Below are 16,849 nucleotides of genomic sequence, written 5' to 3' on the forward strand. Positions count from 1 at the left end.
TATTCGAATAGGACATATGCTTTTAATAATTTACAACTAAATGAACAAATGACACGAGCTCTTCTTATGCGTTCTGTCTGCCTTACTGATTAGATGATCTCTCTCTGTTGGAGGGACTTTTAAAAATAGTGTGTATGGAGTCTGTACTGTTCCAAGGACTCCTAGATGCTCTTTACCGGCGATCTAGTTAAGTCCTCTAGCATAAGGAAGTGCCTATGTCCGTCTGTATTTTACTGACGGGCTGTCCGTTAAGATCTGTTTTGTAAAATACATTTTGCTTCATTGTGTATACTAAGAACCCTTATAATGCCATGTCCTCTGTCCTGCCTGCTGAGTGAAACACTGGTATTTTCATTATGCGAAGTGTTCTGAATAGTGCAACATAATTTCCTCCCGCCAATACCAGTACAACCTAAATCCATGTGAGTAAGAACATAGAGTGTTTTCAGTGTTTTCCTCTTCCAGAAAGGGTGAGAATGGAAAGCCGGGTCCTCGGTTAAGAAAGGGCTAGATTTCCTCGTGGCTGGTACTTTAAGCAGCACCTGAGCAATGCTTGCCGTTCTGACTAGGGCAGGAATGTGCTGAGCATACTGATCGTGCTTCGCTGCTCGAGCTGAGCCCTTGAATCCGTTGTTACAAGTCCCTTTCCCAGTAAAGGGACAGGTTCTCTTGTCACAGGCTTCTAAACTGGATGTTTCTGTAGTCACATCATTACCTAACCTCTGACCTTTGGTTCTTTTCGATGCACATTATTTTTAATATCTATGGTTATTTTTTATAGAGAGCCTCTTCTTTCTTAAATATATATATTAAATATATATATGTATATATATATACATATACATAATACATATGTATTTTTTTTAAAAGTGCCTTCCCCGGGGGAAGATGGCTCAGTGGTTAAAAGCACTGACTGCTCTTCCAAAGGTTCTGAGTTCAATTCCCAGCAACCACACGGGGGCTCACAACCACCTGTAATGAGATCGGATGCCCTCTTCTGGTGTGTCTGAAGACAGTGACAGTGTGCTCATATACAAAATAAATATTTTTAAAAAAAGTGCCTTCTTCCGTCTTCTCTTTGTGATACTGTGTTTTCCCATTTGGCATCGTTTGCCTTATAATATCTCGTGCGAATACATTCTCATATTTATATAAATCCTGGTGGTGGAGATAAATTTTGAGCCCAGATTTCTATAATCTCTCATAACACATCTATCTCCTTGGTGCTACTTGATGTATTCCACAGATAACTTCTAGGTTTATCATCTGCAGACACAAGCCTTAAACCTTGGAGTAAAATTTTATCTTTCAATCTTATATAATATTTTATGCAACAATGAAATATTCTCTTATCTCTTAAACAAGAAAAGACTAACCTATTGTACTGACTTTCTAGACATATTTGTATCCATACCTTGTAGTTTTAAAATCAACTTTTTTCTAAAACAAAATCATTTCTGGTTTTAACTTTAATTTGGGCCAATATCGAATGCCAGAATTTTGCATTCATACACTACATTTCCACATTTTCTTTCCAGAAGGTTTTAGAGTTTCAGGGAGTTGAAGTGTTTTTCCGTCTGCCGACTTCTTTAAGACTTTTACTTAGTAGAAGGCAAAGATCATGAAAGACGACCCCTAAACTACGATGAAACACACATGTAACGGGTGCGTTTGCTTTCTCCATCTCTCTACCTCTTCCCCACCCTCTCCACAGTTCTGCCTGGGAATTCGAAGGTCCAACCATCATCTATTGTCCTTCGAGAAAAGTGACAGAACAAGTTACTGTTGAACTTGGGAAACTGAATGTAGCCTGCCAGGCATACCACGCCGGCATGAAAATTAGCGAAAGGAAGGACATTCATCATAGGTTCCTGAGAGATGAAATCCAGGTACGCGGACCCACCATCTTTCTTTGAATTCTTCATGGCAAGTATACGCATCTGTCAAACATTTATGCACCAGTTTTTTTTTTAAACAAAATTGTTGTATTAAGCACAGTATCACTATTCTGATAAGGGTAATCACTGTATAGTAAAAATGGATGTACTAAACCCTACAGCTTAACGCACATAGCAAATAGGATCGGTTACTGAGCTACACAGAGAGGCAACTCTAGCTCTGTCAAAGCAGGTTTTGTAATGAGTGACTATCGAGGAAGATGAGATTTGAGGAGAGTTTAAGTATGTCAAGTTTACCAGGTCAGTAGGTAATAAGAGCAAAGGTGACAAGGGCAAAGGGATTAGCTATAGAGCCCCAGGAAGAAGCAGCAAGTGCAAACACACTGTCACATGAGTATAGCCTGGGCTCAGAGAGGAAGTAGTTTGGAGTGGTTGGAGGGGAAGGTGGGCGGTAGGAATGGCACAGTCACGGGACACTGAGAGAAGTTAGACCCTCACAGGAAGGCTGCGTTGGGTGGCCAGGCAGCTTAAAGATGAGAGGCATCTATGGGTAATGATGCTCACCTGCCACCCGAAAGCATCTATTGTCATCCTTCCTGTCCTTTCCAATGGGAGGAACAGCTCTAGGGCTTATGAGAGGCTTTTGTGCAGATTTATTGATATTTCCCACTTCAGCAATAGGGTACTATGTTGTATGTGTCTGGCTTACTGACTGTCTTAGGTACTCTTCTGTTGTGCTACTGACCAAGGCAGCTTACAGAAGAAGTGGTTTGCTGGGGCCTCCAGTTTCGGGAGGGGCCTGTGGTCACTGTGGAGAGTGTGTTGCACTGAGGTAGGCATGGTGCTGGAGCACGGTGCTGGAGCAGGAGCTGGAGCAGGAGCTGGGGAGCAGGAGCTGGAGCACAGTGCTGGAGCACAGTGCTGGAGCAGGAGCTAGAGCAGGAGCTGGAGCATGGTGCTGGAGCACAGTGCTGGAACAGGAGCTGGAGCACGGTGCTGGAGCTGGAGCAGGAGCTGGAGCATGGTGCTGGAGCAGGAGCTGGAGCATGGTGCTGGAGCAGGAGCTGGAGCAGGAGCTGGAGCACGGTGCTGGAGCACGGTGCTGGAGCAGGAGCTGGAGCACAGTGCTGGAGCAGGAGCTGGAGCACGGTGCTGGAGCACGGTGCTGGAGCAGGAGCTGGAGCACGGTGCTGGAGCACGGTGCTGGAGCACAGTGCTGGAGCACGGTGCTGGAGCACAGTGCTGGAGCACAGTGCTGGAGCACAGTGCTGGAACAGGAGCTGGAGCACAGTGCTGGAGCACGGTGCTGGAGCAGGAGTTGGAGCACGGTGCTGGAACAGGAGCTGGAGCAGGAGCTGGAGCAGGAGCTGGAGCACGGTGCTGGAGCACGGTGCTGGAGCAGGAGCTGGAGCATGGTGCTGGAGCACGGTGCTGGAGCAGGAGCTGGAGCACGGTGCTGGAGCACGGTGCTGGAGCAGGAGCTGACAGCCTAAGCACCATGCGGAGAGCTAGCCAGGATGCCATGAGCTTTTGAAATCTCAAAGCCAGCCTTAAAACCCACCCTTTCCAACACGGACACACTTCTAATTCTCAAAAAGTTCGACCACCTATGGATCAATATTCAAACATAGGAACCTATGCGGGCCATTCTCATTCAAACCACCACACTGCCAATGTATACTTTGATCGAAGCATTAATGTTTTAAAAGATGGCTTTAAAAAATCTTCAGTGATCTTTCATTACAGTTAATTTGTGAAGCTTATCTATTTACCTCCCTCCCTCCCTCCCTACCTACCTATCTGTATTTGTGCATGCCCTGCTGTATTTTCTCTTCCTAATGCAGAAAGTCAGTAACACGAATCCATATTATAAAAGTTAAGGTTTATATTAGCTAGAATAGTTGCCAGCATCAGATTGTGGTTTCTCTAACAGCTGGTCTTGTAGAATCCTTCCTGGTCCTAGTTCAAAAGCTTCACATGTGTTTCAGGACCTTTCCCTTTCTTAGCACGGTGAAATACATGCTATCGTCAGTGTAGGATTGTCTGGACTCAGTCGTCTGGGACTTTTTGTTGTTTGTTGAGTGCCTACTGAGTTGAGAAGTGTGATGATTTCTAAGCAGACTTCTTACAGTGGATTTTATTGTATGGCAGGCACAGAGGCGACCTCTGCAGCTCCTCACATGGACTGAAGCTTAGCACCATTTCTATTGTGTAATTTTAGACACAAAGGGAACTTCCTTTCTGTGGTGTATCCTCAAACCCCATGTCCGTTAGCCTTCCATTGTTTGTTTATAACTGTTTGTTCTCAAATGTTATCCCAGCCCTTAGTTTTCATCCTTCCTACATTTGCCAGTTTAAGGCGGATTTTTCTTTTTTAATGAAATGATGAATGGCTTATTTGGTAAAATAGCTTTCATTTATATCTGAAAAGTGAATAGGTGTAGTTTGGAAATCTGGTTAATAGATTAGTTAACATCAGATGAAAAAATAACCCAGTGAAGCTGCGAATTCCATTGGTTATTAACTGCTAGCTGGATTGAACTGGCTTCTTCACCCTCCGCTTTCACTGTCCACACCTGTGCCGTCATCCCCACTCTCTCCCCCAGCCTTTGCGTGTCTGGTTTGTTTAGGAGCTTCTGTTGTTTTCCTTTCCTCTGTTCCTCCTTTCTCCTTCCTGTCGTTCTCCTGGACGGTCCTAGAACATACGCTGCTAACATCATTACATTTTACTGTTGTGTCTTCAATGAGACATCTTGTCCCCTCCTGTCTCCCAAGCCTTCGCTCTGACTGTGGAGGTGTTTATTGCTCTACCCTGACATAATTTGCTTATGATGCTATTTTAGTTTTTGTCAGTTTTTATGATTCTCTACTGATTCCCCATTAAAAATGCTGAAACTTCACCAGCCTTTCCCTCCCATGTCTGCAGCCCTGGACCTCTTTTCTTTCCCTGTTGGTTTAGATCTTAACTCTGGTTAGCCGTTTTATGGTTGCCAACTTAAGTATCTTACCTTTAATCTTCATAACACATGGTTATGGTTCTTGCACATATTTTTTATATTCTTATTATTAAAGATTTTTTTTCTGGGTACTCATCCCTAGTTCTCCCGTGAGTTTTCCCCAACTGTATAAACTTTATTTTGGTAGGTTCCTTCACATTGGTCATTTGACAGTTTTATGCTCCTGGTACTGACCCATCTTAACGATTCCTCATTGGCTGCATTTCACTTGGTGTAATGACTGATATTATCCTTAGAATGATGCACTCTCACACCAGGAGAGGACACTTGAAACTTGGTCATAATACAAAAACTTTACTTACTATAGTAACTGTTTCCCATAGCTTTGGGTATCCGGAGAAACTCCTTTATTTGCTCCTTCTTATAGAGATGAACAGAAATCACAATTTATGGTCACTAACTTTTAATCTGTACTTGGATAGGTTATGTTTTAGTCTGTATGTAAGTAAAGTTACATTTAGTTTAGTTTTACATTGGTGAGCAGTTACAGTTTGATTTTGTAAGTTTAGTTAAGTTGAATGTGATTTTGACTGCGTTGTTGTTCATTCCCAGTGTGTTGTAGCTACTATAGCCTTTGGAATGGGCATTAATAAAGCCGACATTCGCAAAGTTATTCACTACGGCGCTCCCAAGGAAATGGAGTCCTATTACCAGGAAATCGGAAGAGCTGGCCGTGATGGACTTCAGAGTTCCTGTCACTTGCTCTGGGCTCCAGCAGACTTTAACACAACTAGGTAAAAATGCTTATTCTTTTCCCCATACAAATTCCATTTTTCCTTTCCAAGAAAGTATCTGAGTCAAAATGTCAAGTGATCTGCAAGTGTGTTTAAAGGGGGTCGCCGCTGAAAAGTGAGCAAAGCCAACAGAGTGTCCCTGAAGAGTGTTTCTGGTAAGTCTCATTACATAGGGGAGCCCACTGGAGTTAACAAGATCAGGACTCTATCTGGATGTATAGCATATAGGCCGTGTGACGTGCTGCCCTGCTGTACAGCAGTGAGCAGCTCTCACACTTTAAGTCCTTGGGTGATCTGGCCCCAGTGTTCTATGGCTCCAGTGTTTATGGCCCCAGTGTTCTATGGCTCCAGTGTTCTATGGCTCCAGTGTTTATGGCTCCAGTGTTATTTAAGTAGGTACCGTGTATTTTGCTTTTCCTCCCAGTGCTATAGTGGTGCTTGTTCTAAAAGACATATCCAATTCTTGTTCAAGTGTCTTTACTGTTGTTTCCGTGATTAGTTCCGTAAGTGCACGCCGCTGCTCAAAGAGTGAAAACCACCACCTTGTCGATAATGCCTAATCATGTAACCGTGGACTGACAGCGTGCTGTCATAAAATAGCGTATTCATGGTCTAAATTCAGGAAAAGGGAAACTTCCCACTTAAATACTAATGAAATTGTCACTTACATTCTGTCAGATTATATTAGAACTAACAGCTTCATTTTCCAAAATCGCAGGTACACTATTTACCAGTTATCTATGGGGAAGCAGGAAAAGAAGCCAGTGCAGCTCGTGCAGTGAACCTGCGGACATAAAAGACCTTTCAAGTGTTCCGCAGGCTGATGAGTAAGCGAGGCAGTGGGAGCTAAAAGAGTAGGGTTAGCTAAGTAAAAAAGTTTGTTATAAAATCTAAGATCTTTCTAGGAATAGTCTGTATATTTTACTTTGTAACTCGTAGAGCTGAACTCTGCTCCCCTGAAAGCAAGCATTCTTAGCTGCCAAGCCATCTCTCCAGACCAGACACCCCGAGTCTTTATCAAGGCTTTTAAAAACTAATTTAAAGTAAGTTGGATAGAACATATCTATGCAAACTTCTATTAAATTTGGAATATATCAAATATCACTTGGTTAAGGCCAGATCTTATTTTATTTGTGCATTATGCTAGCATGCTGGAAACATTATCGGCCTGAGTTGTATAATGCAGTCTCACCAGTAGATGTGGTTATGGTTTATGTAGGTCCTGAAAGATATGCTGAGTGGTTCATCTCATTAAGATTGATCAGGAAATAATAGTTGTGCCAAAATACCCATGCAATTGTTACTTAGTATCCATGGTGACTGGTTCTGGGTCCCTTAAGATACACCACCCCCCAAATCTCACTATGCTCAAGGCTCTTATACAAAACAACATAGTATTTGTATACGGGCTGTGCATTCTCCTACATACTTCCTTCCTACCTCACATGGAGCATCTATTGTAAAGTAAATGATGTGTAAATACTTAGTTTTACACTGTAATGGTTAGGGAATAATGACAAGAAAAATGTGTCGATGTTTAGGGCAGGTGTACTTTCTGGAAGCCTGATTGGGGCTTCACTTGGGGTTGACCGACTCCCAAGTGCTGAATTAGTGGGCGCAGAGCCGAGACACTCTATCTTTTAGCACAGATAGGCTACTCTGTATCAGAGACAAAGGAGAAAAACTGTAGAAGGATAAACGGGATAGAGCAAGGATTAAGGGTGAGTTTGCACATCAAGATGTTGAACCAGAAGAACACAGTAGGTTGCTGGGTCTCAGCTGCAAGGGTCACTGTAATTAGCAAAGCTTTAGTGTGTCGCATGGTAAAACTCTGTGGTAAGGGAAGAAACCTGTGTGAGTGATCATGCAGTGGCTTTAACTAACTAGTGTCTGTTTATTTGTTAGTTCTGTGATGCTGGGCATCCAATCTGGCCCTCACTCATGCTAGACAGCACATGTAGAGCCACGTCCTCAGAGAACCTTCTATCACTTCATGTTCCTTCACTGCGGGACTCTGTGTCTTCCCGCAGCGCCATAACAAGGCAGTGTCCCGATGGCTACATTTACTGTATTTGTAGTGACGCCCCATCGCTACTGCCATCTTTTGTTTCAGAGTGAAGAATTGGGAGGATAATCTCAATCTAATAAATCTTTGATTTCTCTTAATGATTTTAGGATTGTTCAGATTTGTGGGGTTTTTTGTGAGGTGAGTTGTATTACTCATTTAATAGTAGCAGAAGAAAAATAAAGTAATAAATATTTAGCCGCGTTTCTTTTCCTCAAATGAAATGAACATGTAAATGAAAATGGATAAAATCAAATGAATATGTTTCATCCCAAGCAAATCTACTAAAATCCAGTTCTGAGTGTAGGCATTGTTTCTGGTTCGTTTTATCTCAGAAGGACGAGGAAACTAAATGAAATTGACTTTTTACAAATCTATTAAGTATGTATGAGATTGGACCTCACAGGAGTTACTGATTTTAGTTTTGGGTGTTGGGAGAAAACTATGCCTATGAGACGTGCTGCCCATTGAGAACACATCTTTGAATAATGGATATTTGTACATTCGGATTTTCTAGACTAGAGAATTATGTAGTAATTTAGTAATTATGTATGTAGTAATGTAGTAATTATGTATTTGATTAATCAGAAGGGTGGCTATTGCAAACATCAGTGAGTAAAGTCCATAATGATGTGGTTTAGTTTTATTATTTCGTTCTTGTATATTAAATCAGAATGTATGTTGCAATATCTGAAATTCACCTCATGCAGACTGTTTTGATTCTTGGAAAGATGTGCAACACTGCCTGGAATAGTTCATGGCCTGATATTTGAAATTCATGGAATTTGGTCACAGGAGACTAGAAAGTACCAGTTGTGATGATTACAGCAGCACTGATGTTTAAAGATATAACCAAACATATTGTTACTGTTATTTCACAGTTATAAACAACATTATTGTGATCAAAAAAATTCATTACAACTCATCAAGGTAAAAACTCAATTTACTATTGTCCTCAAGTGCCCTACCATATAGAGGGACAGCTTTGGAGGGCTGAGCTGTCCTCTGAAAAGTCAGTAGGAATAGATAAAGGTTCAGACTGGAGTAACAGGGGTGAATGTGCACACTGGAGTGAGGGGGATGAAGGTTCACACTGGAGTAAAGGGGATGAAGGTTCACACTGGAGTAAAGGGGATGAAGGTTCACACTGGAGTGAGGGGGATGAAGGTTCACACTGGAGTGAGAGGGATGAAGGTTCACACTGGAGTGAGGGGGATGAAGGTTCACACTGGAGTAAAGGGGATGAAGGTTCACACTGGAGTAAAGGGGATGAAGGTTCACACTGAAGTGAGGGGGATGAAGGTTCACACTGGAGTGAGGGGGGATGAAGGTTCACACTGGAGTGAGGGGATGAAGGTTCACACTGGAGTGAGGGGGATGAAGGTTCACACTGGAGTGAGAGGGATGAAGGTTCACACTGGAGTGAGGGGATGAAGGTTCACACTGGAGTGAGGGGATGAAGGTTCACACTGGAGTAAAGGGGATGAAGGTTCACACTGGAGTGAGGGGGATGAAGGTTCACACTGGAGTGAGGGGGGATGAAGGTTCACACTGGAGTGAGGGGATGAAGGTTCACACTGGAGTGAGGGGATGAAGGTTCACACTGGAGTGAGGGGGATGAAGGTTCACACTGGAGTGAGGGGGGATGAAGGTTCACACTGGAGTGAGGGGGGATGAAGGTTCACACTGGAGTGAGGGGGGATGAAGGTTCACACTGGAGTGAGGGGGGATGAAGGTTCACACTGGAGTGAGGGGATGAAGGTTCACACTGGAGTGAGGGGGATGAAGGTTCACACTGGAGTGAGGGGGGATGAAGGTTCACACTGGAGTGAGGGGATGAAGGTTCACACTGGAGTGAGGGGATGAAGGTTCACACTGGAGTGATGGGAATGAAGACTCTCACTGGAGTGAGGGGATGAAGGTTCGCACTGGTTTGAGGGGATGAAGGCTCCTACTGGAGTGATAGGTATGAAGGATCTTTCAGTTTTCCTTACATAGATATTTTAGTTTTCTCAGAAAACATCCATTAAAATAAAAGATGAATTTTCTGTGAAAAGTCCAGGATCCATGTATTAGAAGGCTTATTAGAAACTGTGATGAATGAGGTCTGTAAATCAAAATGGAAACCTTCAAAGTTATCAATGGAACTCTCTTGTCAAGGGCATGGTTGGGAAGAACACAGGCATTTTGGGGGTAGAAATAGTTTTTATGGTGATGCAGTGGGGATTGCAGGGGTTATTAAAAGCAAAGTAATAAAATGGACAGTATAATTTTAAATATGCTTGTGATTTTTCAATTGGCAGGAATCGCCTTATTGAGATTCACAATGAAAAGTTCCGGTTACATAAATTAAAGATGATGGTAAAGATGGAGAAATACCTTCATTCCAGTCGATGTAGGCGACAGTACGTATCATTCCAGTCACTGTAGGCGACAGTAGGTATCATTCCAGTCACTGTAGACGACAGTATGTATCATTCCAGTCACTGTAGACGACAGTACGTATCATTCCAGTCACTGTAGGCGACAGTAGGTATCATTCCAGTCACTGTAGACGACAGTACGTATCATTCCAGTCACTGTAGACGACAGTATGTTTCAGTCCAGTCACTGTAGACGACAGTATGTTTCAGTCCAGTCACTGTAGACGACAGTACGTATCATTCCAGTCACTGTAGATGACAGTACGTATCATTCCAGTCACTGTAGGTGACAGTACGTATCATTCCAGTCACTGTAGACGACAGTACGTATCATTCCAGTCATTGTAGGCGACAGTATGTATTATTTGCTTTTATCAATTAGAAGCATAGGTCTTTAGATGACACTTTTAAAAAGTTAGTTTAAAGTGTTTTTAAGGAAAATTTGCTGTGTACTTGCTGAACTTTAGGGCATGTTTATTTGTGTTCAATAGATTAAGAAGAAGTAACGATGATGCAATATGTGCAGTAATGGTCCTATCGCGTCGTCTTGGGTGGTGGGGTTAGCACGCCTATATTTGTTCTTTAATTTAAAATTTTCTCTTCATCAGAATCATCTTGTCCCATTTTGAGGACAAACGACTACAGAAGGCCTCCTTGGCCGTTATGGGAACTGAAAAATGCTGTGATAATTGCAGGCCCAGGTAAAAATTTGCTCCTGATGAACCTTCTAGAAACTGTTGATTCTCTTTCTCTTCAAATTCTGCTTCCTTAGATTTCTGTTTGATATAGGTATTTTAGTTTTTTAAAATGACATAGTTACTTTATTTTAAAAAAAGTGAAGAGGTTTACTTTTATACAATAAAGTCATACAGCGGTAGGCCTAGTTAGTCAATAGTTGCTTTTAACTATGAATAGCCTAAAAATATCATTAATGAAGACATAAATTATCAAAATTGATTTGAAAAGCATTCTACTTGATGTTTACCATAAGGGCAAGTACAATTATGCATAGTTTAAATTTAACGAAATATAAAACACTGCAATAACACTAAACAAAAGAAGACTTAAGTTACTATTTTAGTACTTAGTGGTAGGAACTTTGGAGCAAGGCATTTTATCAGGAGTAAAGCAGGACACTGATCAACGGCAAGTGTCAGGGTTCTCCAGAGAAATGGCACCGAGGATAGAGCCAGAGAGAGAGTGAGAGAGAGATGGGGAGGGAGGGCTGAGATGGAAAGAACAGGAAAAGAAGGGAAGACGATGGGCATTGATGTGGTGGCAAATCTTAAAACTTGCAGGCAAGTTTTGGTCTGGACACTGAATCAGCCAAGTGCTGATGTTACAGCGTTGAAATAAAATTCATTGCCCAGCCTGTTTTTTGCTAATAAGGCCATCAACCCAAAGAGGGTAATTATTGAGCATAATTTCCATCTTTAAATTCATCTGATCATAAATAGTATTCACATCTACAAATTTGTTTGCTGTGGATCTGGATTATTCTTAGCACACAACAGCCCCATACATGCAAGCCATACAACCCAGAAGACATTGTGCACAGCCTGCACATAAGAACTACAGAAGCAAGTGGGGAGCAGAGACCCACGTGTATTTGGTGACATCAACATCTGCTTACCGGCCAATAGAGTTAGTGGACAAAAATGAGCCAGGCCTGCAGGTTCAGACGGGAGACCCAGAGTCTGGGAGCAGCCTGCCATGCAAGGGATCTCAAAAGGAACCTCGGTCCCACAGTGAGACTGCGTCTCAAGATACCGAGGACAAAAGCAAAGAGTAAGATTCAGCAGCAAGCATGACCAACCCCAAAGTCCCCAACCCCCACCACTGAATCTATGAGGAGATGAAGGAATGACAAGAGTATTGGCAAACCAGATCGAATTAATTTCTCGAAAGCATTTCAGCCATTCATTCCAATGGCCGCTTAGGCACATGTGCTTTCTGCTGAGTCATAAAGCAAACTTTGACAAGTGAAGAACTATTCTATTTGAATCAAATATGCAGCAGTGGGAAGAAAAGAGAAATCTCCAAACCCTTAGAAGCCAAGTAGCAGCAGTCCTCTTGTCACTCTCACATTATCATTATCGGAAAGGTGGTTTTCTCCACTGCAGGCTGGCCCAGCCTTCTCCCCAAGGGAGTGGGCATAGACATTCTTGCCCAGAAGACAGTGTGGTCACTGTCACTTCTGCTGTTACTGTAGGGGCTTCTCCTTTCGGTGTCATCACCTCAGGCTGCATGGCTGCTTCATTCGTGGTGGGAAAGTTAATTGTTATCATTGGGGAAATACTGAAAATTCTATCTTTTGTTTCCAGGCATTTATACTTTGGCCAGATCAATAAAGCAGAAAAAAGAGAGGGTTGAGTAACATTTCCAAAACTGTTAGGTCCTTTGCTATTTGACTTTCTCTTTAATATAGTATACTTTGCATAACTCACATGGTGTCATATTTCACATATACTATAAGATGTATTAATGTGAATACTTAAGGGATAAGAAACAAGTTAAATAAATAAGGGCATTTTCCCTTTATGCTTAAAAAAACAAACAATATGCCTCTAAAGAACCTGTGAGTCAAGGCTTATAGCCAATCAGAAAACTTTCTGACTGATGACTAAGAATATAGAATGCCTGGGATACAGCTAGTATGATTCTGCAAAGGTAACTTACAGTGTTAATGCAACACGAAGGAACACAGGTTTCGAACTCATAACTAAGCATTCACTTTGAGAAACAGGCAAATGAGGGAAAGGAACAGGAAGGGCGTAATAAATAGAAGTGCATAGATCCATGGAGGAGGCAGCGAGCTCACAGGTTCATTATTCCCAAGACTGCGAGGAGGGGGTGGGTGGGTGGGGGAATTTCAGTGCAGACCCCATGCTGACAAAGTGACAGAGGGAACAGCATCAGAGGGGACAAAGAGAGCTCTCGCTCAGAGGAAGCCAGTTGACATGAAGTGAAATGTAAGCAGTTGACTCTTTTTTTTTTTTTATTAACTTGAGTATTTCTTATATACATTTCGAGTGTTATTCCCTTTCCCGGTTTCCGGGCAAACATCCCCCTCCCCCCTCCCCTTCCTTATGGGTGTTCCCCTCCCAACCCTCCCCCCATTGCCGCCCTCCCCCCATAGACTAGTTCACTGGGGGTTCAGTCTTGGCAGGACCCAGGGCTTCCCCTTCCACTGGTGATCTTACTAGGATATTCATTGCTACCTATGAGGTCAGAGTCCAGGGTCAGTCCATGTATGGTCTTTAGGTAGTGGCTTAGTCCCTGGAAGCTCTGGTTGCTTGGCATTGTTGTACATATGGGGTCTCGAGCCCCTTCAAGCTCTTCCAGTTCTTTCTCTGATTCCTTCAACAGCAGTTGACTCTTAACCATTAAAAGGATTGAGTTCTTCCTTTAAAACCTCTGAAAAGCCTATGTGGCTTCAATGACAAATTCCAGCAAGCATTTAAATGAAGAAACACCCCGTTTCTATGGAGTGGCTGCACGTGCACACTCTGAAAGACAGCTGCAGGGACGGTCTGCAGGGACCTGGCAGAGGTTAAAGGCAGGGAAAAGAGATTTGAGAGCAGTGCATTCATTGGGTTTTGCTTGTGATGAAGGTTTGATGAATCTCCTCCACATAGGGATGTGAACAGTTTATTATATTGTAAATAAAATAAATACAAGTGGTACCTCTGAGTTAGTTGTGTCTCTAGGTACAAAAGCTCTATGGCAGAAGCAGCATTGTTAGGGATAGAAATACAAAAACTTTTGGAAATTAGTGGTCACCACAATAATATATAGTTGTGGTGGTAAGATGATATATAGGTCATACTCCATGGGAACTTGATAACTTTAAATACGCTAAGGAACGTCACCTAAACATCCTACTAAACGGGTAAATGGGAGAATAAACTTAAGCCAGGCGATTTCTTCTTTAAATCAAAACATCCTATCTTGATGTGGAACACTGAATGCATTCTTCCTGCTATTTTAAAGACATATGTGATGCAGAAAGCAGTTGAATCTGGTAATTGAATGTATTGGTTGGTCGTCTCTAAGGACTTCTTTTGTTCTCAAGCTAAAAAGCAATTCTCACTTATGTTCGTGATGATTTTACATCTACTTAGAGGATGACTAAGGCTTTTAACCACTAAATGTACCAGGGTCCCAAGATTATAAGCTCGGCGTTGTAAAATTTTAGGGTTCAAACCAACATGTTCCTGCATAACAGCCTTGAACCTAAAACCTTTTTTTTAACCCCTTTCTGGTATAACATAACACAAGCATCCAGTATTTATATAATTGATCCTGAGCCTGGTTGTGTCCTGAGATCCTCCATGACATTTAGCTTCTGGGTGTCACGAGAAAGTGCTGTCTGTGATTCCGTATTATTGTTTGTGGCTTGTGTCTGAGGTAATACGCATGCTCTTGACTGTAATTAGCTTTACCCGTAGCTTTAGAAGTGTTAGACACATTTGATATTTTTCTGCATGGTATCTTTTTATTTCTAAGGGAGCATGCTTTTGTCGCTGTTTTCTTAGTATATTAATTACTTTCCTTCAGACTGAATCATTGCTCTTCTGCTAACAACTCAGAGGATACAGCCCAAGACTTTGGGCCACAAGCATTCCAGCTACTATCTGCCGTGGACATCCTGCAGGAGAAATTTGGAATTAAGATCCCGATTTTATTTCTCCGAGGATCCGTAAGTGTATCTGTAATGGTTCCCGTGACCGTTTCTGACAGTGCTTTCCCCTGTGTGACTGTAGCTCTGACTTTCTTTAGATCACTTAGTAGCAGAGGCACCTTGGTTCCATCCTAACCCTGCATTCATCGCTTTGGACAAATCTCAGATCGTTGCTGGGCGCTGACGGTCAGCTGTGCGCTGCAGACTGAAAATAGCGTATCAGTTTACCACACTGCAATCGCATTAATCCCTAGATTGGTTTTTCTTAGGATAATTAAGGAAAGTTAACTTCCACTGTGTCAAGGGACTGGTAGAACAAAGTTGTATCTTCTGATGCCCAGATACGATTATGTTCTTTGTGCAAAACTTAATTTCAGGGATTATGCTGTAAGGGGTTGGGTTCAGCAACAGTGGACAGCAGTCTTCCCTCCGATAGTGTTTATGGCAGAAGTATTTAACATTCTAAGACAGGGCTTTTGTTTATTTTGGTGGTTTACTAGTGAATACCTGATTTAATTGGACTACTTTCTGTTTTGAGTGATTCATGTGGCCTCATTATACTGGCAAATGTCAGGTACAAATACACTTACAGAGCTGGTCGTCTGTAGTCCTTCTGTTTCTGTGATAATTTTATTTCTGAAATAAGAGTCTGTAAATTTGAGAATTCTATATTAATATCACTTAAATAAACCAAGAGTAGGAGGCAGAGTACCTTATAGCTATATCTATCTGCTTATTTAAAACACACTTTATAGTAGAGGGTAATTGCTCATTTTGTATATAGAATTTTAAAATCATTTAGGTAGGCATTTGCTTGTTAAATACTCAAGTGCTTCATCTAAATGTTTCTGTTTTTGCTTAGAAAGTAATCTATGGAATTAGCTATGAAATATTTTTAGTGAGACACATTGAAAACTTGTATTATTATTTCAAGTGTCAATGCTTTCAAGGTAATGGAGTTTAAACTTTGGGTTTTAAATGGCAAAAATGCTTAAAAAATCTAACAATGGAAGTCTTGCTTGAGCAGATTTTATTTTTATCAGCTCAGCAGGACAGCCCAGGTGCAATTGAAATCTCTATGTTCATTTTCTGTCTTGGTCGCCTTTAAAACCCCTGTCTCCAGTGTGAGTATCTAATTTATGAAAAATGTCCTTGTTTTGATTTGGCGCGATCCAGCTGTATCCAATGTCAATAAATAAGTTTGTTTCTCGTCAAACTTTCAGTGGTCACAGGAGGGATCAGGTTTCACTTATAATTTGAAAACCAAGGCAGACGTCCTCTACCAACAGTGTCTCCTGGGAGTCCTCAAATTAAGCAGTTCATCCTTAGTGAAACTTTATACCACCCTTGCTATCTCAAAGTGCGAAGCTCTTACAAAGTATCACTTAATGAAAATGCGTAGATGCTAACAGTAGTGAGAATAGGGCAAGTTTCCTTTCTCTGCTCAGTGATCTTGATATCTGTTGGGATATCGGTGAAAAATTATAACTGTAGTTCTCTTGGGAACTAAGCAAGTTGTTCCCCTTAACCAAATTAGGACAAGTTAATACCTCTGTATGTAATTTTAATATGTAAGGTGATCTATCAAACTGTTTCGGAGTTATTTTGAAGAGTTGATTTTTTTTTTATAAGCATACATTTGGTTTCGGTAGTGCTTGATTCTCTCCTATGTGTTTTTAAAAGTTATTATAAACAATTTATCCACGAATTTGTAAAATGGAGCTTAAAATTTTGTTTTAATGTGTCTAATTAGAAAGTGAACAAGATTGTCTAGAGAACTTTGTTTTAACTGAGTAAACAGTTCACCATGTAAAAATCTTTGACCTTGCTTAAACATGTCATAACATAATCAGTGGCCTTAATTTAAAGAAAAAACATGTTGATCATTTGCATACCAAGATTAACATCTTCCTAAATGCCTTTTCAAAGTACTGATTTTTATCCTGGCCTCAGAAATAGGTACCACTTGATATTTTAGGATGTGTATGTTCACATGTACGGGTGCTCTGTCCTCTATGTGTGCATGTG

At 41.6% G+C, this 16,849-nt stretch overlaps 1 protein-coding gene across 6 annotated transcripts in view; it reads left to right on the top strand.

The window, feature by feature from the left end:
* Wrn (WRN RecQ like helicase) overlaps positions 1 to 16,849 on the top strand; it is a 136,400-nt gene that overhangs the window by 77,854 nt on the left and 41,697 nt on the right. For all 6 annotated transcript variants that reach the window (XR_005494933.2, XR_005494935.2, NM_001427071.1 and 3 more), the window contains 5 exons: positions 1,715 to 1,889; positions 5,468 to 5,649; positions 10,018 to 10,119; positions 10,746 to 10,838; positions 14,698 to 14,839. Coding sequence is in view for 4 of the 6 variants with exons in the window: in NM_001427071.1 (NP_001414000.1) it covers positions 1,715 to 1,889; positions 5,468 to 5,649; positions 10,018 to 10,119; positions 10,746 to 10,838; positions 14,698 to 14,839 (694 nt within the window). In the remaining 2 variants the exon portion in view is untranslated. The remainder of the gene's footprint in view (positions 1 to 1,714; positions 1,890 to 5,467; positions 5,650 to 10,017; positions 10,120 to 10,745; positions 10,839 to 14,697; positions 14,840 to 16,849) is intronic.

The sequence above is a fragment of the Rattus norvegicus genome, chromosome 16, assembly GCF_036323735.1.
Source record: "Rattus norvegicus strain BN/NHsdMcwi chromosome 16, GRCr8, whole genome shotgun sequence".
NCBI lineage: Eukaryota > Metazoa > Chordata > Mammalia > Rodentia > Muridae > Rattus > Rattus norvegicus.